The following is a 25,268-nucleotide window of genomic DNA, read 5'->3' on the forward strand; positions in this document are numbered from 1 at the left end:
CCTCAAATGCCTTCAAGATTATTTGGACATTTAAAATATTTTATAGAATTTAAATGTCCAAATTCAAATACTTATGATTTAATTCAAAAAATCCAGTGTGTCCTAGAGAATTGTGCACCATTTTTGTTAGAGGTTCTAGACCAAAACAAAAGTGATGAACATTTATGAAGGGCATTTTGGGTTCATTGAAAAGATTTAATTTTGACCCTAGTTGAATTTCCTTTGGTGCTAGGGTTTATTAGCCCCCATTTCAAGTTTCAGATAAAATTAGACATGATGCAGGAAGATCAAGCAAAGTCAAACGATGGCTAATCTAGGGCTGTGACAACCCACCCCCACTAAACAAGAATCTCGTCCCGAGATTCAAGACGTGAGGTAAGAAGACAGAGGGGACACAAATCTAATGCAATCTTCATGATCCAGGTTGCACTTCATAAGAACGTTGATTCGATCACGATCTTTGTCTTGATGTCATGCTCTAAGAAGTCCAACTATCAGGACAACAAGAGGAAAGGGAAAACTCTAGAAGGATCGATCTTCTCAAAGATCGAACAATCGACGATCAACTCACGGGATGAGACATTGAACATTTCTCGAGCTAAGACGCAAAACACACATCAGAGATGATGGGTGAGAAACATATGACAAAGGTTCAAATTGGTAGGCGACAATTCCTTGCTGGAGTAGGATAGTGCATGGTTTTCAAGGTAGTGAGGAGATAATTGCCATGATTCCATAACGGGGCACCTTAGGGAAGGTGACTCGTAGAATTATTCCCTTAAGTGGCAAAAAGAATTACTTTTGATACAGAGATCATTGAAACTCTTCATACCAGCCTGAGGCAAATCACAATTGATCGTTTGAAAGAATCCAAGAGGATGGCATACTCAGTTTGGAAAGGAAACTACGGTTATAGAACAACTCGGCAAATGGAAGCACATTCCAGTTGATACCAAGGATATAACCTAGTGACTAAGTGTGCTCTCAAGAACTTGAGCATTTCCGTATTCATCAAGGTTTTACCAACATCCGTGCCGAGGATCCTGGCAACACATCATACTACCATGATAAACGGTGATGGAGGATGCAAATGCAAAGGAGGACATCACTTTCTCAGATTTTTTCCTTAGCAATGCCAAAGAAGCAAATCTGGATGATCGACCAAGAGACATTTAGCACTCCGCTTCTAATGTTCTCCTTGATGTACTAGGTACCACGGTCAATGCTTAAAAGCATCAACATGGCCATCAAGTAGAGGTCGGACTTCGGGAGCACAAGAATCCATAAGGAACAACTTGTGGGATAAGTCATACCAAATCCTCATGGAGAAGATGGTCGAATTGCTCGTTCAAGATACTACAATAATAGATCTTCCGGCTAGGTGTGTCGGCCAGAACATCAACCTCGTCGGGGCCTACATCATAGATCTTGGAAATGTTCCATCCATCATATCTGCCTGAGATTCAGATCTGGCTGGTAACACGATTTTTCAGACAACATGTCTAGAAAAGAAAGTTTGCAACACAAGTCGATGAGATAACGTTGCGAGACTCTCGGGAGATGAACTATGAAAGCAAGCTCCAAAACATGAGCTAGTTCTGCTACATACATGTGAACATGTTGTCCAAGGCAAGCATGACCACAGAGTAGTCTTATAATAAAGCACTACCGAGTTCAGGTGGAGAACCATCATCAAGGATATTGAAGTCTCCACGCGTGGAAGTCCAAAGGACTAACCTTAGAATAGACTCCGTGTTTCTTGAACAAGTCAATCAGTGGCTTGGTGTACTAGGAGATACATATGGAATGGAGGTAATTAATCTACCAAACCATAGAATACTTCGCACGTATGCATGACAGATTTGGGATGATTCCAAGGGAAACAAAACAAACCTTTCTCAAATTCATGGCGGCAACTTACACCTAATGCACGTGAACTTGAAGAAAGTCACTTCTTTCATCCAAGCATAAGCTTCATGAATGGAACACGAAGGCATTGCTTACAAAGTTTTCAACACTAGCTCAATGTTCAACATGAATCATGGAGGAGACAAGATGCTGCTGATGGGCTCAACAACAACTCATCGGAATTTCCATATCACTGGAGTCCCACCATTATGCGAACAATGTGATAGTATTGGCCAGACCAAAAGATGTAATGGTGTATGCTCGAGGAATCAACCACGAGTAAGGCAACATTATGAATATCGTTGGTTCTAACTTGATTTGATGATAACCCATACTCAAATCTAAGATTGGTAAGATAATAGATCCAACAACTGACCATGAGTGTCAATCGGTGAAGATATCATCTTTCTTTAACACACACACAAAAACAAGATATCCCTCTAAATGAACTAAGTTAGGCAAGCTTTTATCTTCCAACTCTCCAAGTTGTTGTTTAGCTCAACCAACTAGCTCAGGGGTATCCAACACAGATTCTTGGAGAAGGGGTGGTTTATAGGAAACCAACTTGATCACAAACTCAACATAGCGGCCAGGTAAAACCCTGGTAATACTTCCGAGAAGTTATTCGGAACATCACGAACCACCGATATGTTACTAAGCTTGGGAACAATCTTGCTTTTCAGGGCAAGACGATGTGATCAGGAGAGTGATGGATTGACACAATCCTATCTCATTGATCGAGGAGTGCACCAGGGAAAATGGACTAGGTAGCACGATCAATCTTAGAATGATGATTGAATAACCAACACGCTAAGAATGAAATTAGTGTCCATTAACTACCAAGCAACTGGGTTGCTAGGATTATTGATTTCATACATCACGGTTCACTTTTCGGCATTCCAGTCACAACAACACGGAGACCGAGGAATGAATAATGATGGCGAGAAGTATCTCTGCGTCAAAATTCATGAGAGATGGTGCAATTCTCATGACAATCCTGACATAAAGGGGGTAATACTCCGAGGTAGAACAGAACAAAAGCTGGATTGGCATTTTGATCTGCGAAGTACAATTGCTTTGACCCAATCCTAGATATGGATGAGGTACTGGAGTTTGTTTCTCCTAGTCATTCTGGAATAGAATGGCTTGATGGACCACAAGAATAGCAGGCATCGATGAACACGATCGCATAACTACTCCCGACTATCAGTTGATAGACGAGAGTCATAAAACAACTAAACAGGGACAACTCAAGGGAACATATAATTTTCTGAGTTGTGGATGCATAGATTAGTATGTTGAACGAGTTCAACATATTTCTTCCGGATAACCCATGCAGAAAGGTAGAACTGGCAGAGCCACAATATAGAATGGAGAACTCATCAAGAGCACTCTGGTTGTGATCTTTTGGTTCAAGAACTTCTGCCACATTGATCCATGGTATTTGGAAGAATGATATACCACGGACCTCGAGGACTATCACAAGGTTACTAATATCCTAAAGGAACTAGCAAACAATATCAACATGAAGTAAGTAGGGTGAATCTCGGGTTCAAGAACCCAGGAATAGAATACCTACCAACTAAATGGCATCACGGGATGCTTTCAACAATGATGGACAGAATCATCACACTGGGAACACAAACATGGCCAGATTACTAGGTGATCCTCTACGACACCTAGGGTCTTAATAGTAGCTCCAACATATATACCGAGACAATGGAGTACCTCAACAGACCGATTAGTGTGCTTAATCTGGGCCAAAAGGACATTGAAAACTAGGAGGAAGGATTTGCAAATGCATCAGACTATCTAGAAACCTGGGATGACTCGGACAGCATAACGGCTGTAAATGCTCAAAAAAAGATTTGAGACATTCACAAGGATTTGCATAGTCACTTAACAACATCATATCAAGGTTCTGGTTCAACTGACAACATACTAAAAGTAGTAAAAACTGAACTGAGGCTTGGAACCAACAATCCTAAGATTCTACGGATTAGCAACACGTGATCCTGATAGAAAGATGAGAAGCCTAGTACTTAAACCCCGTAGAAGAGAAGAGGGTGACTCAGATCAGAGGGCATGAGGTATAAGGAGTAAAAAGAGCCTTACGTTCCAACCCACAATCAATTCCCTTATATAACTAAAGCATTTCTAGACTCAACTTCGACCAGTTTGGCTTGGTAATCCTACAGCCAGTCAGGCTCTGATACCAAAGCTGTCAGGACCCCGATTCTAAGTCACACTGATCTAGCCTGTAACACCTCATATCACTTTGCGTCCTCACGCACGGTATTCCCACGGGTGTCGCCTTACCATGGCCCGGGACCGTTTGCGCCTTTTGGCTCACGTATATGATAGTGTCGCTAGCATCCATATGACAGAGAACCCGTGCCGACATGACTAGTCGTGAACCCAAGGTGGCACTAACTTACGGGGACAGGCATACATGAATCAACATCGAGCATGTCGGTCAGCAGCGTGCGAATCCGGGCTGTAGCACTGGGCTAACAGGACTTCAGGAACCCGGGCTGTAGCAGGCATGACAACAAGCATGAACGAGTAGGCACATCAGGGCTCAAACAACTCCTACTCATGCTAGTGGGTTTCATCTATTTACTGTGGCAATGACAGGTCATGCAGAGGAAAGGGGTTCAACTACCGCAACATGTAATAGTTGAATCGCTGTTGTCCTAATGCAGTAAAAGAGAGCAGGAGCGAGAGAGTGGGATTGTATCGGAATGAACAAGGGGGTTTTGCTTGCCTGGCACTTCTGAAGATATTATAGCTCTTCATTGGTGTCATCGAACTCATCGTTGGAACACGCCTACCGAGAGGGGACAAGCACCGGCAATAGAGAAGAACACAATCAATGCAAATGCGACAATATGATGCATGATCATGACATGGAAATATGCTATGATTTGTACTAATGCATCTAGCAACAGTTTAAATGAAGTCCATATGAGTTAAGGGTTCATATGCAAACTCCATATTTAGCATTTAAAATGCCATTATCATGTTTTCACCTAAACATCAGGTATAACTTAGTTTGACATGCATGAAAATGATACAGATGGATAGATTGCATTTTTCTGATAATTTTTCATATATAAATTATTTAATTTGGAGCTACGGTTGAATTACTATGATTTTTAGAAGTTTTGGGAATTTTTTGAACTAATTATTTAGAAATAAACTAATTCCAGAAAATGCATTACTGCGTCAGCACTACGTCAGCATTACGTCAGCAGGTCAACTGGGTTGACCTAGGTCAAACCTGACGCGTGGGACCCAGCAGTCAGTGTCTTAGGGTTGGTTAGGGTCACATACATGTGGGGTCAGGTCAACGGCCATGTCAGCATAGTCAACACTGACACGCGGGCCCACTGGAGTTAGATTAAACTTAATCTTTTTTAGTTAGCCGGTTAGTTTGGCGGTGGGGCCCGGCTGTCTGTTTCACTGGAGGTTAATTAGTGGCGCGATTAGCCGCTAATGACGGCCACGTCGGCAGTCGCTGGAGCCTTGCCGACGGCGACCAAAACGGCGGCGGCTCGGCTTGGATTTGAGCTACGGGTGGTGGTTTGGTGAGCTATGGGCACCGAGGAGTAGCTCTTGCTCGTCCGCATCCAAAGGACCGGACGGGAGGCCGCGGGGTGGCCGGAAACGGCGGCGGCGATGAGGCACGGCGCCGGCGAGCTTCGGCTCCGATGGAAAAGGTGGCTACGACGAGAAAAACGCCACGGGGTTAGGGGAAGCGACGGGAAGCTCACAGAGCATCCGATGGAATTGTCAGAGAGCTCGGGGACGCGCTGGTGACGGCGAATCGACGACGGCGACGCTCGGTGCAGGAGGTTGAAGATGAGCTCCAAGGCGGCGTCACGGGGCATCCGGCGATGTGTAGCTAGATGGGGACGAAGAAGAGGTCGTGGTGGAGCTCTGGGCTCAGGAGGAGGGCAAGGATGTGGCTCTGGCCGTGGCAACTGCAAGCGGCGGCGATGGTGGCGTTCGGCCGTGCGCGTGAGAGAGAGACAGAGGAGGGGATGAGGCGAGGGAGAGTGCGAGAGAGAGTCGGGGCAGCGTGGCGTCGTCCAGGCATGGGGTCAGGGAGGAGGACGAGCCTCTAGCGCGAAGCAGGAGGTGGCCCTCACCTCCTGTGCGTGTGCCATGCACAATGCACACTGGCGAGAGGAAGGGGATGACTGGCATGTTGCCTGGTGGGCTGGGCCGCCAGCAACAGTGCCAGGCCACAGGTGAGACTTCTCTCTCTTTCTCTGATTTAAATTGTTTCTGTTTTCTATTGTTTGCCCCTGTTTTGAATTAGTAAAAATACTAATACATTTTGTAAAATCCTGAAATAATTGTGGGCACTTTTGAAAATATTTCCAACAGCCCTCAAATGCCTTCAAGATTATTTGGACATTTAAAATATTTTATAGAATTTAAATGTCCAAATTCAAATACTTATGATTTAATTCAAAAAAATCCAGAGTGTCCTAGAGAATTGTGCACCATTTTTGTTAGAGGTTCTAGACCAAAACAAAACTGATGAACATTTATGAAGGGCATTTTGGGTTCATTGAAAAGATTTAATTTTGACCCTAGTTGAATTTCCTTTGCTGCTAGGGTTTATTAGTCCCCATTTCAAGTTTCAGATAAAATTAGACATGATGCATGAAGATCAAGCAAAGTCAAACAATGGCTAATCTAGGGCTGTGACAACCCATATCATCAATATTAATCAAGCAGGACGTAGGGTTTTACCTCTATCAAGAGGGCCCGAACCTGGGTAAAACATCGTGTCCCCTGCCTCCTGTTACCATCGATCCTAGACGCACAGTTCGGGACCCCCTACCCGAGATCCGCCGGTTTTGACACCGACAGCGAGGGAGGCAATTGTGGCGAGGGAGGATCCGGTGGCGTCGACTGCGGCTCCGGTGGCGTTGATGTGGCCGCGCGGCTCCGGTGGCGTTGGGGGCAGCTCCGGTGGCGTCGACGACGCATGGCTCTGGTGGCTCCGGGGGCGTCGACGTCGGCAGGAGACGGTGGCGAAGTGGGGCGACGGCGAATCGAGCAGACGGCGGCGGGGTGGGTCGAGGGATTTGGGGGAGAAGTGGTGGCCGGGGCGAAACGGTTTTGTGGTTAAGTCAAACTTAGCGGTAGCGCTTTTCACGAAACGCGCTATAGCTAAGTTAGCTATAGCGATTTTCACAAAACGCGCTACTGCTATAGCTATGTAATTTCCTTCATATTTCTTATTTCCTTTCCTGTTTCTACAGCGGGGGTCTAGGAAACGCGTTACAACTACGTTAGCTATAGCGCCTCTTACAAACAAACGCTACTGCTACACCTTTCTTCTTTTTCGCTTTTCATTTATTTTGCTCTACATTTTATTTTTTCCTTTCTCTTTTTTCTATTTCTTTCTTTTTCATTTACTTTTCCATTTGTTTTTCATTTCATTTTATTTCCATTAGCAGTAGCGCTCTCCGCGCGAAACGCGCTGCTACTTATGTCCTAGCGGTAGCGCGCTTCTCTCAAGACCGCTACTGCTATGCGTAGCCTATCATTTTGGCAATGGGAATATTAGTCGTAGCGCTTTTTCACGTGCACGCGCTACTGCTACTATTGTATCTGTAGCGCGGTTTTCGCACGCGCGCTACTGCTACTTAGAACTAGCGCCCGTTTTTGCCACGCACTACTGCTAAATTTCTGTGTATAAGGTTTTCCCTAGTAGTGAAGGTGAATGGTTTATTAAATCTCGATCGTAGTGATACACATATTCATAATATTGAAGTCAAAAGATGCAAAGTTAATAATGAGAGTGCAACTTTTGTGGCACTACCGTTTAGGTCATATTGGTGTAAAGCGCATGAAGAAGCTCCATGCTGATGGGCTTTTGGAATCACTTGATGCTTGCGAACCATGCCTCATGGGCAAGATGACTAAAAATCCGTTCTCCGGAACAATGGAGCGAGCAACTGACTTATTGGAAATAATACATACCGATGTATGCGGTCCGATGAGTGTTGAGGCTCGCGGCGGGTATCATTATTTTCTGCCCTTCACGGATGATTTGAGCAGATATGAGTATACCTACTTAATGAAACACAAGTCTGAAATGTTTGAAAAGTTCAAAGAATTTCGGAGTGAAGTGGAGAATCATCATAACAAGAAAAAGAAGTTTCTACAATCTGATTGCGGAGACGAAATATTTGAATTATGAGTTTGGCCTTCAATTGAAACAATGTCGAATAGTTTCGCAACTCACGCCACCTGGAACACCACAGCGTAATGGTGTGTCCAAACGTCATAATCGTACTTTACTAGATATGGTGTGATCTATGATGTTTCTTACCGATTTACCACTATCATTTTGGAGTTATGCATTAGAGACAGTTGCATTCACGTTAAATAGGGCACCGTCTAAAAATCCGTTGAGATGACACCATGTGAACTGTGGTTTAGCAAGAAACCTAAGTTGTTGTTTCTTAAAGTTTGGGGCTATGATGCTTATGTGAAAAAGTTTCAAGCTGATAAGCTCGAACCAAAATCGGATAAATGCGTCTTCATAGGATACCCAAAGGAAACTATTGGGTGCACCTTCTATCACAGATCCGAAGGCAAGATATCCGTTGCTAAGAATGGATCCTTTCTAGAGAAGAAGTTTCGCTCGAAACAAGTGAGTGGGAGGAATGTAGAACTTGATGAGGTAATTGTACCTTATCCCGAATTGGAAAGTAGTTCATCATAAGAAATCAGTTCTAGTGATTCCTACGCCAATTAGTGAGGAAGCTAATGATGATGATCATGAAACTTCAGATCAAGTTACTACCAAACGTTGTAGGTCAATCAGAGTATGGTCCGCACTAGAGTGGTACGGTAATCCTTTCTGGAAGTTATGTTACTAGACCATGATGAACCTACGAACTATGAGGAAGCGATGATGAGCCCAGATTCTGCAAAATGGCTTGAGGCCATGAAATATGAGATGGAATCCATGTATGAGAACAAAGTGTGGACTTTGGTTGACTTGCCCAATGATCGGCAAGCCATTGAGAATAAATGGATCTTCAAGAGGAAGACAGACGCTGATAGTAGTGTTACTATCTACAAAGCTCGAATTGTCGCAAAAGGTTTTCGACAAGTTCAAGGTGTTTACTACGATGAGATTTTTTTTCACTCGTATCGATGCTTAAAAGTCTGTCCGAATCATGTTAGCAATTGCTGCATTTTATGAAATCTGGCAAATGGATATCAAAACTGCATTCCTTAATGGATTTATTAAAAAAGGAGTTGTATATGATGCAACCAGAAGGTTTTGTCAATCCTAAAGATGCTAACAAAGTGTGCAAGCTCCAGCGATCCATCTATGGACTGGTGCAAGCATCTCGGAGTTGGAATATGCGCTTTGATGAGTTGATCAAAGCATATAGTTTTATACAGACTTTTGGAGAAGCCTGTATTTACAAGAAAGTGAGTGGGAGCTCTATAGCATTTCTGATATTATATGTGGATGACATATTGTAGATCGGAAATGATACTGAATTTCTGGACAGCATAAAAGGATACTTGAATAAGAATTTTTCAATGAAAGACCTCGGTAAAGCTGCTTACATATAGGGCATCAAGATCTATAGAGATAGATCAAGACGCTTGATAAATTTTTCAATGAGTACATACCTTGACAAGTTTTTGAAGTAGTTCAAAATGGAACAGTCAAAGAAGGAGTTCTTGATTGTGTTGCAAGGTGTGAAGTTGAGTAAAGGCTCAAAACCCGACCATGGCAGAAAATAGAAAGAGAATGAAAAAGTCATTCCCTATGCCTCAGTCATAGGTTCTATAAAGTATGCTATGCTGTGTACCAGACCTGTTGTATACCTTAGCATGGTTTTGGCAAGGGAGTACAATAGTGATCTAGGAGTAGATCACTGGACAGTAGTCAAAATTATCCTTAGAGGACTAAGGAAGTATTTCTCGGTTATGGAGGTGATAAAAGAGTTCGTCATAAGGAGTTACATCGATGCAAGCTTTTGGCACCGATATAGATGACTCTAAGTATCCATCTAAATACATATTGAAAGTGGGAGCAATTAGCTAGAGTAGCCCCGTGCAGAGTATTGTAGACATAGAAATTTGCAAAATACATACGGATCTGAATGTTGCAGACCCGTAGACTAAACTTCTCTCACAAGCAAAACATGATCACTCTTTGGGTGTTAATCACATAGCGATGTGAAGTAGATTATTGATTCTAGTAAACCCTTTGGGTATAGTCACATGGAGATGTGAACTAATCACATAAAGATGTGAACTATTGGTGTTAAATCACATGACGATGTGAACTAGATTATTGACTCTAGTGCAAGTGGGAGACTGAAGGAAATATGCCCTAGAGGCAATAATAAAGTTATTATGTATTTCCTTATATCATGATAAATGTTTATTATCATGCTAGAATTGTATTAACCGGAAACTTAATACATGTGTGAATACATAGACAAACAGAATGTCATTAGTATGCCTCTACTTGACTAGCTCGTTAATCAAAGATGGTTATGTTTCCTAACCATAGACATGAGTTGTCATTTGATGAACGGGATCACATCATTAGAGAATGATGTGATTGACTTGACCCATCCGTTAGCTTAGCACTATGATCATTTAGTTTATTGATATTGCTTTCTCCATAACTTATACATGTTCCTATGACTATGAGATTATGCAACTCCCGAATACCGAAGAACACTTAGTGTGCTATCAAATGTCATAACGTAACTGGGTAACTATAAAGATGCTCTACAGGTGTCTCCGATGGTGTTTGTTGAGTTGACATAGATTGAGATTAGGATTAGTCACTCCGATTATCGGAGAGATATCTTTGGGCCCTCTCGGTAATGCACATCACTATAAGCCTTGCAAGCAATGTGATTAATGAGTTAGTTGCGGGATGATGCATTACGGAACGAGTAAAGAGACTTGCCAGTAACGAGATTGAACTAGGTATTGAAATACCGATGGTCGAATCTCGGGCAAGTAACATACCGATGACAAAGGGAACAACGTATGTTGTTATGCGGTTTGACCGATAAAGATCTTCATAGAATATGTAGGAACCAATATGAGCATCCAGGTTCCGCTCTTGGTTATTAACCGGAAGTGAGTCTTGGTCATGTCTGCATAGTTCTCGAACCCGTAGGGTCCGCATGCTTAACGTTCGATGATGATCGGTATTATGAGTTTATGTGTTTTGATGTACCTAAGGTTGTTCGGAGTCCCGGATGTGATCACGAACATGACGAGGAGTCTCGAAATGGTCGAGACATAAAGATTGATATATTGGATGACTATATTCGGACACCGGATGAGTTCCGGGGGTCACCGAATATATATCGGAGTGCCGGAAGGGTTATCGGAACCACCAGAGATGTAATGGGCCTTATTGGGCCTAGGGGAGAGAGAGGGGGGCTGCCAAGGGCTGCCCCCCATGGTCCTAGTCCAAATTGGACTAGGAGGAGGGGCGGCGCCCCCTCCTTCCTTCTCTTCCCCCTCCTTCCTTCTTCTCCTAGTAGGACTAGGAAAGGGGGAGTCCTACTCCTACTAGGAGGAGGATTCCTCCCCCTTGGTGTGCCTATGAGGGCCGGCCGGACTCCCCCTTGCTCCTTTATATATGTGGGCAGGGGGCACCCTAGAACACATAAGTTGATTGTTTAGCCGTGTGCGGTGCCCCCCTCCACAGAATTCCACCTCGGTCATATTGTTTTAGTGCTTAGGCGAAGCCCTGCGTAGGTAACTTCATCATCACCGTCATCACGCCGTCGTGCTGACAAAACTCTCCCTCGTCCTTAGCTGGATCAAGAGTACAAGGGACGCCACCGAGCCGAATGTGTGCAGATCACGGAGGTGTCGTGCGTTCGGTACTTGATCGGTTAGATCGCGAAGACGTTCGACTACATCAACCATGTTTCATAACGTTTCTGCTTTCGGTCTACGAGGGTACGTAGACATACTCTTCCCCTCTCATTGCTATGCATCTCCTAGATAGATCTTGCGTGATCGTAGGAATTTTTTTGAAATAATGTGTTCCCCAACACAAAGAACACACAGTACCCTAAGGTAGAGCAACGAGTGTCCGGACAACCAGCATAGTCAACATCCGAATAAGAGACGATGTCGGTGGAGGGAGATGCGCAAGGTGATGCCGAGGTCCATGTGACCACGGATGTACCGGAGAATCCGCTTCACCAGGGACCAATGACTCAATGAGCATCTCGGGGAGCATGTGTGTGGAGACACACCTGCTAGACAGCATACTGCAACTCGGACCGAGTGAGCATCAGTTACTACAAGGCACCGACAATGGACCGGTAGAATGAGGCATGCGGTGCGGGAGCACCATCAGTAGCGGAGAGCTTAGCCTTCGTATCAACAGGCGTAGCCGCGGGCTTGCAATTAAGCATGCCGACGCGGTCAAGTAGCTCGTGAGCATACTTTCGCTGATGAAGGAAGAAGTTGTCCGCACGCCGTATCACCTCGATGTCGAGGAAGTAGTTGAGAGGCTACGAGTCCTTGATGGCGAACTTGGCACGAAGGCGCTTGGTGAGCCATCGAAGGAGGTTGATGGTGCATGTCGTCAGGACAATATTATCGACATAAAGAAGTAGATAGGCCGTAGTAGTACCCTAGGTGTAGACGAACAACGAGGCATCTGAGCGAGTGGAGCTGGCGCGGGCAGCAGGGTAGGCGCGGCTAGCAGTTGCGGTCAGCGGGCGGGGCAGCTCGCGAGGTGTAGCAGCGGCGCGGCGGCTAGGGTAGGGATCGTAGGTAAGGTTTAAACTGATACCACGAGGAAGAAATGTATGGTGCAAGATAATTGTATTCACCTCATTGGTGGTCATATATAACATGTAGAGGGGTAGTTTCATGGGTTAATTATCCTTTGCCCTCAGTGGTGTCCATGTGCTCAATTTTGCCCTCAGATGCGAATTGTGCTCAGTTTTGCCCCTAGTCCGTGCGCACCGACTCGTTCCGTGAACTCTGCCGTCTCCGTCAAGTCAACCTTTTGACTCGGCCCTTACAGGTGGGACCAGGCGGCAGAAACGGCCAATTTTATTCAGACCGTTGCACGCGTGGCTTGTGGGACCCAGCAAAGAGCCGTTGAGCAGAGAGCCGTTGGCGGGTGTGCTATATAAGCGGGCGACAGCGGCGGTGACCACGGCGACAGAGAGCACGGCGGTGACCACGGCAAGAGAGAGAGCACGGCGGCGGGAAGCTAGCTGTGGAGGGCGCGGCGGTGGGAAGCTAGCAGTGGAGGGCGCGGCGGCGTTGAGATCCCCTTCGGCTCCGAGCTCCATGTCTTCCTCAAGCTCCCGCGCCACCTCGCGGATGCAGAGCCGGGCGCGTGTGGACATGCCTGTCTTCGTCTGTCCGCAGTGCCAGGCGGGCGTTGATCGAAGGGTTTCTCAAACACCGAGGAACCAGAATGATCCGTTCTACGTGTGCAGCGAGAATGGGGTAAGAATCGGGGCAATTGCACCATTTTCGTCGTCGGGATGTTTGAGCAATGGGTTGATCTGTTTAGTGTTCATGCAGGTGACATGCTTCTTTCTTTGGGTCGATGCTCTAGCCAAGACTCTGATGAATGAACTGCAAGAAGAGCATGAAGAATGGTTGCGCATGCTGCCACGAACGGCAGTGGCCACACCACGGCTCCGGAAGAAGAGATGGATGGCGAAGCACGCACTGACAGAGAGCTAGCTATTGAGCTTAGGATGTTGAAGAAGAAGGTTAGGAAGCTTGAAGATCAAGCACTACCAATACCCATTTGCAAATACTTTTGGGCATTTGTAGGTATGGTAATCGCACTGGTTGTAATGTTGAAAATGTATGGAAAGGCATGAATTATGAAGGAATTTGTAATCTTGAAATTGTTTGAGAAATTCACCTAGTTTAAATGTTGGTTAAAGTTGTTTAAATGTTGAAACAAAAAGAGAAGAAGTGACCAACATTTAAATATGTTGGAAAAAAAGAGAAGAAATTAGGAATTCAGAAACTTTTGATCAATGAAATGCAGCTCTCTGCTCTGCCTTTCTGTCCGAAAAAAAGGTTGCTCTTGGGCCAAATTCAGAGCGTAGAGCCAAGTGCAGGCTAGACTAATGGGCCAACTGCATCCAATTAGGCCCATTCAGGGGTTTTCTTGCGTATTTTTTTGTTTTCTATTCTGATTTAATTTAGGCGGTAAATCATAATGCTGAAACTTTTTGTGGAAGCTAATTGAATTATTCCGGAGCCAAACAATTAAGGTTAGAAATTTTTTGGAGCTGTTAATTAATCCAATTCAAATACACCGTGATTTAAATCAAAGACCAAAATGTCATGGAAAATGTGCCTCAGCTCTAGTAGAGGTTTACGCCAGGTGCCAAAATAAAAGAACATTTTTTAAGGGCATTACATTGAGGAAAACATAATATGTATAAAAAAATGAAGGGTGGAAAATGCACAAAAAATTGGTGCGGCTGGGGACTCGAACCCAGGACCGCGTGGGTTTGTGGTGTTTAGGGCTGCGCTGGTAACCGCTAGGACAGATGGCAAGACTTTGACATGGGTAGGGAAGGAAGGTGTACATAGTGAGACTGTGAATTTTTTTTTAAAAAAATAGTGAGACCGTGAATGTTTGCACACGCGTGAGAGTGGTTTTCCTTTGTTTTGCACTTAAATTTTGGAGGGTTGGAAGGTTGAAAATGTATGTTGCACTACCACATGATTTTGGTCAGAGTGGCACTTGGTTTAGGGTTAGAGTGGCACTTGGTTTAGGATTTAAAGGGAATAAATTTGCATGTTAGTTCATGACTTTTTGTTTGAATGAAACAAAGGGCTTCTCACCCCCTCCGAAAACCACAAGTTCTCGAACTTCATGACTTGTTTAGGGAAGAAATGATAAGTTTGGGCACGGACATTTTTTAACACACATAATAAGATGGAACACACCGTACCATTACAATAACTTAGATAAGTTCACGGACAGTTCACGGACACATGATGAAACATGACACGACACGACACGACATAGAAAAGCAACAAAATAAAAAACCAAACATGATGAGCTTGACTCCGGGCTTGAACATCTTCATCTTGACCTCCTTCTTCCACCTTGGCCGCGCGCGCCCCTTCAACACCGTCTTCATCTTCACACCTCCTCCTCGTCGTCGTAGGGAAGGGAGTGCATCTGGCCTGGAGCGGGGAAGATGCGCTCGTAGTTGGTGTAGATGTTGTAGATGGTGAAGAAGATGGCCTCGCAGCCGCACCAAAAGACTTGGCCGAGGAGCTCGCGCGCGTCAAATGGGTTGGTGAAGGTGACCGTGAGCAGTAGGAGGATGCCGCCGCGGTCACGAACCTCGTTGAGGGTGAACATCCTCGATGAGCCCTATGGGAGGTGGGCATAGCCGGCTCTGAGGAAGGCGCGGGTGAGTTCGACGGAACCCCTCCACCTTGAAATAGCCCACACACGGAGCTCCCTCTCCACGAGCACGCCCGGTGGGTAGCGCAGCTCCGGCACCACAGGCGGACGGCGGAAGGTCGGCCCGTTGAACTGCATCTTCTTCACTTGGTCTCGCTTGGGGAGGGCTTGGTCGCTTGGGTGTTTGAAGTTGGAGAGGATCGGACCTGGCTTGTGGGTGGGAGAGGAAGAGAGGCACCCCATTTATAGGCCTGTGGGTGGGAGAGGAAGAGAGAAAGGATGAGAACGGTGCGTGCGTGAATCCGGACGCGTGTGTGTATCCGTTACGTTTTGCACACTTAAATTTTTGCACGAAAACGATGCATCTTTGACCGGGCAGTGCATGTGAACCGCTGCCCTGAACCACTGCCCTGAACCACCTAGCTCGCCTCGCTAGCCTAGCTCGCCTAGCTCGCCTAGCGCGCCTCGCTCGCCTCACTCGCATGCATGCACGTCGCCGCCTCCCGCGCATGCGCAAACCCACGTAGCCGCCTCCATGCATGCAAGGCCTGGAAAGGCTGAGACGGGCTATTTACTGCGATCTCAGGCCCAGACAACGAGACGGCCCAACGGTCCATCCAGCGCGTCCGATATTTGTTAAAAAAAATCTCCCAGCCAATCAGATTGCATCTCGCGGATCGCCCCCCTCCTCCCCGCAGATTTCTTCTAGAAGGGTTAGATCGACGGCCCTTGATCACCGCTAGGGTTAGATGAACGGTCCTTATTCAGCGCTAGGGTTAGCGGGGTTTGGGAGGGGTTTGGAGCAGTCAAAGCTATGTTTGACCAGATTTCAAATGAGCGTAATAAATTAAATAAAAATCAGAAAAATGAAAAACCTGCGCACATAGTCTTCTTATGTCATATACTAACGATTTAAGTTGATAAACAAGCTTTACATACATTTAAATGATAAGTTCCTGTGTATTGTATGATATCTCGAGTATCTCAAACTCTCTTGTATGAAGTGAAGAGAAGTGTTTTGGGGAAATGAACATGAAAATTTCAAAAAACTCACCACAACTTCATTTTGGAGTGACTAAGAAGGATCCAGGCTTAGTTTTTCATTTTGATGTTTTACACTTGTTTAAATCTTGGTCAAAGTTAAGTTTGACCAGAATTCAAATGAGCAAAAGAAATTTAAAAAAAATCAAAAAATGGAAAAACCAGCGCACATAGTCTGTACATATAGAATATATGTGTAGGAAAGTTATTTGGCTGATTTAGATAAGGTCGAAAAAAACCTTGCTTAGAAATGAGGCCGTTTACCCTACATTTGGACCCCTCTTTTTAGCACATTTTTCATGAAAATTTCAAAAACCTCACCACAACTTCATTTTGGATTGACTAAGAAGTATCCAGGCTTAGTTTTTCATTTTGATGTTTTAGACTTGCTTAAATCTTGGTCAAAGTTAGGTTTGACCAGAATTTAAATGAGCAAAACAAAATTCAAAAAAATAAAAAAAGGAAAAACCATGTGCTCATTCAAACATCATCCAACAGATATTTAAACATCATGTCAAACATACTTCTAACATAGGTCCAACATCATCCAACAGAAATACAACATGTCAAGTGATAAATGTTTCATAATACAACATCATTCCTTATTCATAATGTTTCATAATTGTTCATAGATAGCGTTGGGGCTTCTGTCTGTTCCTTGAGCTTCTTGCCATCACTTTGCTCCTCGTGCACCTTGTGCTCATTGTTTCTTCTCTTCTTCTCTTGGTTGTCAGTACCTTGCGCGTCTTCTTCAAACCTACCATAGAGCTGTGCAAAACATAAAGGGTCCAAACATAAACGGTAATGAGATCGTGTCAAGTGATAGATGTACAGTAGTATTTGACCCTTGCAAGATTTACATACCTAGCAGAACTCACAACAACAGAAGGTTGGTCACCATTTGGAGCCTCACTTGGATCATCATTTGGAGCCTCACTTGGATCACCATGATCACCATTTAGAGCCTCACTTGGATCACCATTTGGAGCCTCACTTGAATCATTATTTGGAGGATATTTTGGATCATCGTCAAAATCATGCGGCTGTTGACCATCATCATTTGGAACCTCGTCAAAATCCTCATCTGATGCAACCGGCTGTTGACCATCATTTTCATCATCTGTTGAGGCAACCGGCTGTTGACCAACATTTTCATCATCTGTTGAGGCAACCGGCTGCTGACCAACATTTTCATCGAAGCCTTCATCGAAACTCTCTCCGAACGCTGGATCTACTGTGTTATCACAATACTTACCGAAATGACCAGACCCACCACATCTTGTGCACTTACGCTTCCTCGCTCCAAGTCCAGCTCCTTCGCTGCGAGGTCTTATTCGACTCTTCCTTGGTCTACCTGTTGCTCTCTTCAGAACTGGAGCGCAAAGCTTGAATCCAGGGTCCACCATGTCCCATTGTTGTTTTCCCTCCATAGCAGGCAAGGCATAAGCATATGTGGCTTTGAACCTTGCAACAGAGTAGTAATCATGCACATACTGTTGTATGTTCCCTGCTGGACCTGGGAGAGAAGTGATGAAAAACAAGGCATGAATGCATGGCAACCCAGTTATCTGCCATTGCCTACAACTGCAAGTTCTAGCTTCTAAATCCACTGGATATCTCCATTCCCTCTTCTCTTTATCCAAATATGATATCTCTGTTGTGGTACCCGAGCAAAGCGTCATGTTCATTTCCAAGCCTATTGTCTTCTGCTTCAGTTCATTCATCACGGCAGGGATGATAATGTGGCCCATGAATTTTTCCTCGGCTATTCCTGCACGATAATGAAATTTCTGCATGTATTCTATCCTTATCCTGTCAAGCAAATCCACCACATAATGACCCTTTAGTTTCCGGATCGTTGAGTTGAAAGACTCTGCTAGATTATTGTGCACATAGTCAACTTTGCTCACTTCACTGAATTGGCTTCTGGCCCATAACTTGGAGTGGTGTGTTTCCAAGTATTCTTTCACTTTGGGATTCATGTATAACTTCCTCAAGTGGTAGTTGTGCTTCTTCACACTGCATGTCAAAGATGCTGGCCATAAATTGTCGGTATACACCTTTCCTTTGAATTTCTTCATGAAATTTGCAGCAAGGTGACGCATGCATTCCCTATGCTCTACTCCAGGGAACACATTGTCCACGGCCACTTCTAAACCTTTGCAGGCATCTGTATGAATGACCAACCCATTGGGATGTGCAATAGCCCGGCGGAGATTATGCAAAAACCAAGTCCAGCTCTCCTCAGACTCTGTCTCCAGCACACCATAGGCAACTAGAAATACAAAAATATGTGCATCAACTGCACAAGCTGCTACTAACTGTCCTTTAAACCTTCCTGTGAGAAAAGTGGCATCAATAGCCAAATAAGGCCTGCAGCCTGCCAAAAAACCCCGGCGACAAGCCTCAAAGCAGACAAAAACCCTTCTAAAGCATTCCTTGGTCTTTGTCACTCCCCTGAATGTGTACTCCACGGTGTGGTGATCAATATCTACAATACTACCTGGGCTTGTCCTCTCCACTTCACCTTTGAATGAACACAACAATTGAAAACTTTCCTGCCACTTACCATAAATAGAATTCATAGCATGTTGTTTACCATTGAACAACCTCATGTATGGTAAATCTATCCTGAACTTATCTTTGATGTTCTTCTGCAATTCCTTTGGACCCACTTGCTGGTTTTCTTTCACCCACTTTTTTACTTCTTCTGCCACCCATCTTGACTTGGCTCTACTGATTGTATCCTTCCTAAGGGTTGATTCCTGGCATGTGTGCTTAAAAGGATTCACTTTGACCTGAACATTAGTGCTATTCCGCATTTTAGCTGCAAGCAGCCTCCATGGACAACCCTCAGTCGGACAGTGCACTCTGTAACGTACTTGATCGCTCTTGTCAACTTTGAAAGTACGTACTACCTTGATGCAGTATGTCACAAGTGCATTTCTACACTCATTCATGGATGCAAAAACTGTACATTCTTCCATTTGAGGGTTCAAAGGGTCCCATTCAACAGCTGCAAGGTCTTCGTCCTCACCCATCGCGTCATCATCCACACGGACTGTATTGTGAGCCTCATCTTGGTTTTCAGCCCGAGGTGCCCGTCGTAAATTCTGAATAACATCAGAATATAACTTCTCTTCATCAACCCCAGAATTGTAGCCATCATGCTCCACTTCAAGGGGGACCCTACTGCTATTGCCCACACTTGTCGAGCCACCACGTCGCCGTGCACCAACTGAACTGTTCTGGCTAGAGATGCCATTACGACGACTTGATTCTCCTCGAGATGTTGCACCCGCCATCCTAGGTCCAAATGCCTGCTCAAGCACATCAACTTGCAGCCTCACATGAAAATTATCTTTCTCTTTATGCCTAACAAACATGGTAGCTAGCTCTTCATCATTACTAACTGTCACCCAATTCTTTTCCCCATCATAGTATTTGTATACCACTTCATCAAGCAAACCCCAAGGATATTGGCTACAAATTACCTCCCCAAATTGTCTGAAACTCCAATTACTAGCCATTGGCAACCGATAATCAAAACCTCCTTGGTATTTCTTCTTATTATTTGCAACGAACATGTACCGGTCCCTTCTAATGTGCACCATGAAAGCAAACCGCAACTCCATCCTAACAGGCGAAAAACAGAGACGCAATCAGCACACTAATTGGGCAAACCTACTCGAATCGAGTGTTCAAATGCACAACTAAGCTCAATCTAAACAAGAGGCGAGACTTACCCCTCGGGAACCCAGTCGTGGACGCGGCGGATCTCCGGCCCGATGCCTGCCTCGCCAAATACTCCGGGGTCGCCGCTGCTCACCATTTCGCCCTAGGGTTCTTCCTCCTAGTTCAAATAGCTCCAGCAGCCCCCCACCTTTGAGCGCTCCGGCCGGGCGCACGGAAGGAGGCCGCGCCGCGAATCGAACAGGTGGCGGGCGCCCCACCCGTGGCGTCGCAGGAAGGTGGTGGGCGTCACAATGAGCCGTGGAGCGTAGGCGCAGGGAGGTAGCGGCGGAGCAGGCCGTGCAACTGGTGGCGGGGCAGGTGCTGGCCGCGGCGCAGTTGGCGGCGGCGGCGGCGCAGGACAGCCGGCCGGGCGGATGGGTGTGAGCTAGAATGATTTGGGGATTTAGTTGCAGGGGCCTACATGTCAGCTCCAGACCCACGTCCACGCGGTCCCACGTGTAAGCTCCGGACTCACAACTACTAACGCCGGCGGACGGAATGGACTCAAATATGGCCGTTTGGCCTCGTCGTAATTGTTGTGCTCGGACTAGAGGCAAAACTGAGGACAATTTGCATCTGAGGGCAAAACTGAGCACATGGACACCACTGAGGGCAAAAGGATAATTAACCCTAGTTTCATCCACGGCGAGAACCCTAATTACAAAGTACAAACTTGGAAACAAGCAGGACAACTACGGCACGAATTATTGGTGTATATATGGAACAAACACAATCATTTGTCAACAATATTGAGTCAATAAAACTCACACTTTGTCGAAAAAAGATAAATGACACGTCTTAATTATTCGCAATCTCAAACTAGCACGTAACGCATCAGTAAGTGTACGGCACGCACGCACGTGCCGCCGGTATCTCACACGAACGGCGCCTCCTCGCCCATGGCGAAATACGCGCCAGTCGGCCCGCCGTCAGGCGGCAGCGCCACCTTCACCAAGTTGCGTGCGCCCTCCTCCGGCGTCAGGACCCCGGACCCCATGCTCATGTCGGTCTTGACGAAGCCTGGATGCGCGCAGTTGACGTGCAGCTCAGGGTGCCTCCTCGCCAGGACAGCCCCGAGCCCAAGGGGTGCAACCTGTGCCCCCGCACAGGGCCCCTAGCTTTCAGGGGCCTCAGATTTTTGAGCTAGGCTTTTATTATTTATAAATGGGCCCCTTCTATCTGGCTCTGGGCTGCTATCCTCGCGCCCGCGCCTGAAGCAGGCCCAAATCTCGAGTTTGTGACGCCTCCTAGCATCAGGGTCCAGCGATCGAGAGGAGCGAGCGAAGCATCCCTTCCTTTATTCGTGCGGCGGCCAGACCATCGGCCAACGAGACGGCAACCGGCAGTAAGGCAGGGAAAGGTCGCAACATCTCTAATTTTTAAGCATCGTAGCGTTGATAACCAGTGATCCCGTGAGCCCTTTTAACTGTGAGTTTCGATTTTTTTCCTCCTATATAGTTTTGCTAAAATATTGCAACTAATTTTATTGTTTTCATCTATCAGGTGTTTAATATCGCTAGATACAAGCCATGTGCTCATTTAGAAAACATGAATCTGGTCACAAAATGTGTTTAAAGAAACAAAAAAAGTTAACATTTTAACACGGTCTCACCGTCTCAATTGCTTAAGTGAAGACTATAAAACCAAAAATAGGTATGATTCTTGGTATTTCCCACTATTATGTAAGATATTATGATTTTCATATTATTATAGTTATACTCCACTTATGTATTTTTTTTAGTGAGGTAGGGCCAATTTTAGGGTTTGGCACAGGGCCTTGAATTTTTCCGGCCCGGCCCTGCGCCAGGATCCTTGAGTAGGCGTTCATGGCGGCCTTGGCCACCTTGTACGCCGAGAACTTCGTAGACCACCCGTGCATCTCCAACTCGCCGGCCTTGAAGTCCTTGATGAACTTCTCCAGGAGATCGTCCATCCTCCCCTCTGTCAGGTTATCGACATCGTTGAGCTCCTGCCTCACCTCCTCGCTGCCGATATGCTGCAAATAATGCCACGGAATCCCTTACGGTACATGTGGTACTGATACTGGGTTAACAATGATCAGTGAAAAAATTAAGAGTTTACTTACTCTTAGGAGTCCATAATTGGAGGAGACGTTCACGATTCTTCCCTCGGAGGAAGCTTGAAGCAGAGGCAGCAGGGCTTCGATTACATGCTTCGTGCCGTAGTAGTTCGTCTTCACGCTGTTCTTCGCGCTGTCGATGGGCTCCCGAGCATTCTTCAACATCCACTCAACTCTCTCGTGGAAATCCAGGCCACTGAACTGTTGTATTATGCATCGGCAAATAAACTTGTTCAAGCTGGTGTGTCTGAACCGAACAATTTCAGAAAGAAGTCGCGCCGATTTTACCGAATGAACCTATCAGGTAAAATTGGTCGCTGTGCTTGACGCCTATCATCGGTTCTTGGCTTGGTTCCTCCAGGAGTAAATTACAAAAACCCAACCAGAAAAAACAACAACGTGATCTCACCTTTTCCTCGTTGGTATCGAACTCCTGGCCGTACTCAACCCCACCAACCGCGGCATTATTCACCTGCAAATCATCCGACCACATCCATCCATCACCGATGATTCAAACCTTGGATGCAACTAGCAGCTGTAGTCTCTACTACGCAAAAAGAACGTAAGGTTCTCATTTCATCTTTGTTTTGATAACTCCTCATCCAACCTTTTATGTAGGAGTATATATGATAATCAATTACCTTAATTTACTTATAACCAATTTTATTTTAATTTACTTATCAAACTTTTAATCAAAATATAAGATAATTCACGGGTAGAATTTGATAAACATTTTTTTACAGAATCGAACCGTACTACAATATTTATATTCCGTTGCAACGCACCGGCGTTGTTCTAGTATACTAAAATGAAAGGAAAAAAACTTGCCAGAATGTCTAGTTTGCCAAAGCGGGTCTTGAGAAAACCAGCCAGCGCAGCGGCGCTCGAAGCGTCCGTGATCTCCAGCTGATGGAAGACGACATGAGAGAGCCCCAGCGCATTGAGCCTCTCGACGGCCTCCCCGCCCCTCATCTCATCCCGGGCCGTCAGGACGACGGAGATTCCTCCGCTGGCAAGCTGCCGGCACACCTCGAAGCCGATCCCCTTATTCCCTCCGGTAACGACGGCGACCCTATCAACCGCAATCGATGAGATTTCTGCAAGTTGCAAGGCTACATGGCGACGACAAGAGCAGCTAACCTCGTGTTTGGCAGGTTGGGGAGGATGGCCCCTTCCATGAGGGCGCACCACGAATCCACGAGCTCCAACAGCAAGTGCGATGGCAGTTGGCAGAGGTCGATGAGCCGCTCCTCACAATCTGAGACCGAAAATCCTAAGTTATCTGAGACGGTTACGGGAGTTAGGAGAGATACTTATAACGGCTCCGGTCCTCGGTCGCCGTTGTGGTGCTCGTCGTCTTTGTCCGGCACAACATCGAGCATGATTTATCAACCTCACAAAAGGATCAACATTTGGCAAGTTCGAAACATTCACACATCAAAACGATGGTTGGCTAATTTTGTTAACAAACCAAGCATGTCCATCAGCCAGCAATACCCATACGTCATCCTATTGCCTGCCAGCAACACTCATACGTCATCGTGTGTGTGTGTTGTCCCGTTGTTTGACCCTACACATACCCACATGATCGATAGACCTCATCGACCAATATGGATCATACACACACGCATGTCCATTTGAGCGCACAGCACAGGTCAAACTGCACAATGTTTATTGACAACTACAGTTACAGGTGTCTCATATTCTGAAAGTAAAACCGGACGAAACCATTACACGTACGACAGAGTCACACAAACGAGGCCACGCCATCCCTATCAAAATAAGCACCCGTCGGGCCATCGTCGGGCAAGAGAGCGACCTTCACCGGGTTGCTAGCGCCCTCCTCAGGCGTCAAAACTCCCATGTGCATCGACATGTCGCTCTTGACATAACCAGGCGTCAAACAGTTGATGCGCATCCTAGGGTACTTCTTGGCGAGAATCCTTGTGTAAGCATTGAGGGCAGCTTTGGCGACTTTGTACGCTGACGAGCCACCGGTCGGCCACCCATGTGCCTCTATCAAATTGGCCTTGAAATCTTCTAGGAATGAATCCAACAGCTCCTCTAGTCTCTTTTCAGTAAGGTTGTCGACGTCGTTAAACTCATTCTTCAGTTCTTCACTGTTGAAGTTCTGCTCAGGAAACAATAGTTATTGTTAACTTAAAGGAACTAGTTTCTTAACATATGCTTTCTGAGAGAAAAAAAAAACACTGCAATAAGGGATAAGGAATTTCTCTGCTCAGGAAATAATAATATCTTGGAAGACACAATGCAAGGCTGCATAGATACTTTTCGAAAACTCGAAACAAAACAAAGTGATTGAGAAAGTTATGGCGGAAATATATATTGTGGCACAGATAATGTTTAAATCTAATTTGTGAAACTGGTAATTTGTCTTGTACGACCTGCAACATGGTTAACAATACTTACTCTTAGCAGTGAAAAACCTGATGAGACATTGACAATTCTCCCAGAGGAGGACAACTGAAGAAGAGGAAGTAGTGCCTCTGTGACAAGCTTTGCCCCATAGTAGTTTGTTCTCATGCATTCTTTTGCTTCCTCATATGTCTCCTTGGAATTTTCTTTCATCCATTGAACTCTCTGATCTACATCCATGCTTTCAACCTATCCATGCATAGACAGGTTAATTGTTATACCACGTCTTGTTAAAATGCAGGTGTTTAGGAGCCAAGTGAGTCTGGTAAGGCATGCCCATCTAAGATTGATTTGCTTGGTAAAAAAATCCAATTAAATGTATATGAAGTGAATCACCAATTAAACTACTCCCTCCGATCCAAATGCAGCTTTAGTACAACTTCCGTACAAAGTTATACTAAAGTTGTGTCAATTAATTTGGATTGGAGGGAGTAGAAGTTATTTTTCTGACCAACTTAAAATCTACTCTGTTCGGTACAAATATAATCTTGGAATAGAAGTGTTCTAGAAATTAAATTAATAAATGGAAAGAATTGAGTATTAGTTCCTGAGGAATTCTGTTTGCACATCATAAAAGATAATATATCCATAGCTTCTATATGTAATATGTAC

General features: G+C 45.3%; 2 protein-coding genes across 2 annotated transcripts in view; both read right to left on the bottom strand.

Annotated features, from left to right (window-relative positions):
- Nucleotides 1–20,819: 20,819 nt before the first annotated feature.
- Nucleotides 20,820–23,464, bottom strand: LOC119355761 (salutaridine reductase-like). Its single transcript, XM_037622629.1, has 6 exons — nucleotides 23,361–23,464; nucleotides 23,049–23,292; nucleotides 22,630–22,692; nucleotides 22,227–22,421; nucleotides 21,951–22,136; nucleotides 20,820–21,209 (listed from the first exon to the last, which is right to left on the bottom strand). The coding sequence occupies exons 1-6, from the start codon at nucleotides 23,396–23,398 to the stop codon at nucleotides 21,015–21,017; spliced, it is 921 nt and encodes a 306-aa protein (XP_037478526.1). The 5' UTR covers nucleotides 23,399–23,464; the 3' UTR covers nucleotides 20,820–21,014.
- Nucleotides 23,465–23,703: 239 nt separating this feature from the next.
- Nucleotides 23,704–25,268, bottom strand: part of LOC119355760 (salutaridine reductase-like) — a 3,488-nt gene continuing 1,923 nt past the window's right edge. Inside the window, exons 4-5 of the mRNA XM_037622628.1 lie at nucleotides 24,651–24,845; nucleotides 23,704–24,351 (exon numbers count right to left, since the gene is read on the bottom strand). Of these exons, the coding sequence (XP_037478525.1) occupies nucleotides 23,968–24,351; nucleotides 24,651–24,845 (579 nt within the window). The 3' untranslated portion in view covers nucleotides 23,704–23,967. The remainder of the gene's footprint in view (nucleotides 24,352–24,650; nucleotides 24,846–25,268) is intronic.

The sequence above is a fragment of the Triticum dicoccoides genome, chromosome 2A (genome assembly GCF_002162155.2).
Source record: "Triticum dicoccoides isolate Atlit2015 ecotype Zavitan chromosome 2A, WEW_v2.0, whole genome shotgun sequence".
Taxonomy (NCBI): Eukaryota; Viridiplantae; Streptophyta; class Magnoliopsida; order Poales; family Poaceae; genus Triticum; species Triticum dicoccoides.

Excerpts from the sequence above, each read along its gene's own strand:
- LOC119355761 (XM_037622629.1), bottom strand. The coding sequence starts at position 23,398 with ATGGAAGGGGCCATCCTCCCCAACCTGCCAAACACGAG. Across the intron at positions 22,422-22,629 it reads TCGATACCAACGAGGAAAAG|TTCAGTGGCCTGGATTTCCA; the intron begins GTGAGATCACGT and ends ATAATACAACAG. Across the intron at positions 21,210-21,950 it reads CCATGAACGCCTACTCAAGG|GTCCTGGCGAGGAGGCACCC; the intron begins ATCCTGGCGCAG and ends GGGCTCGGGGCT.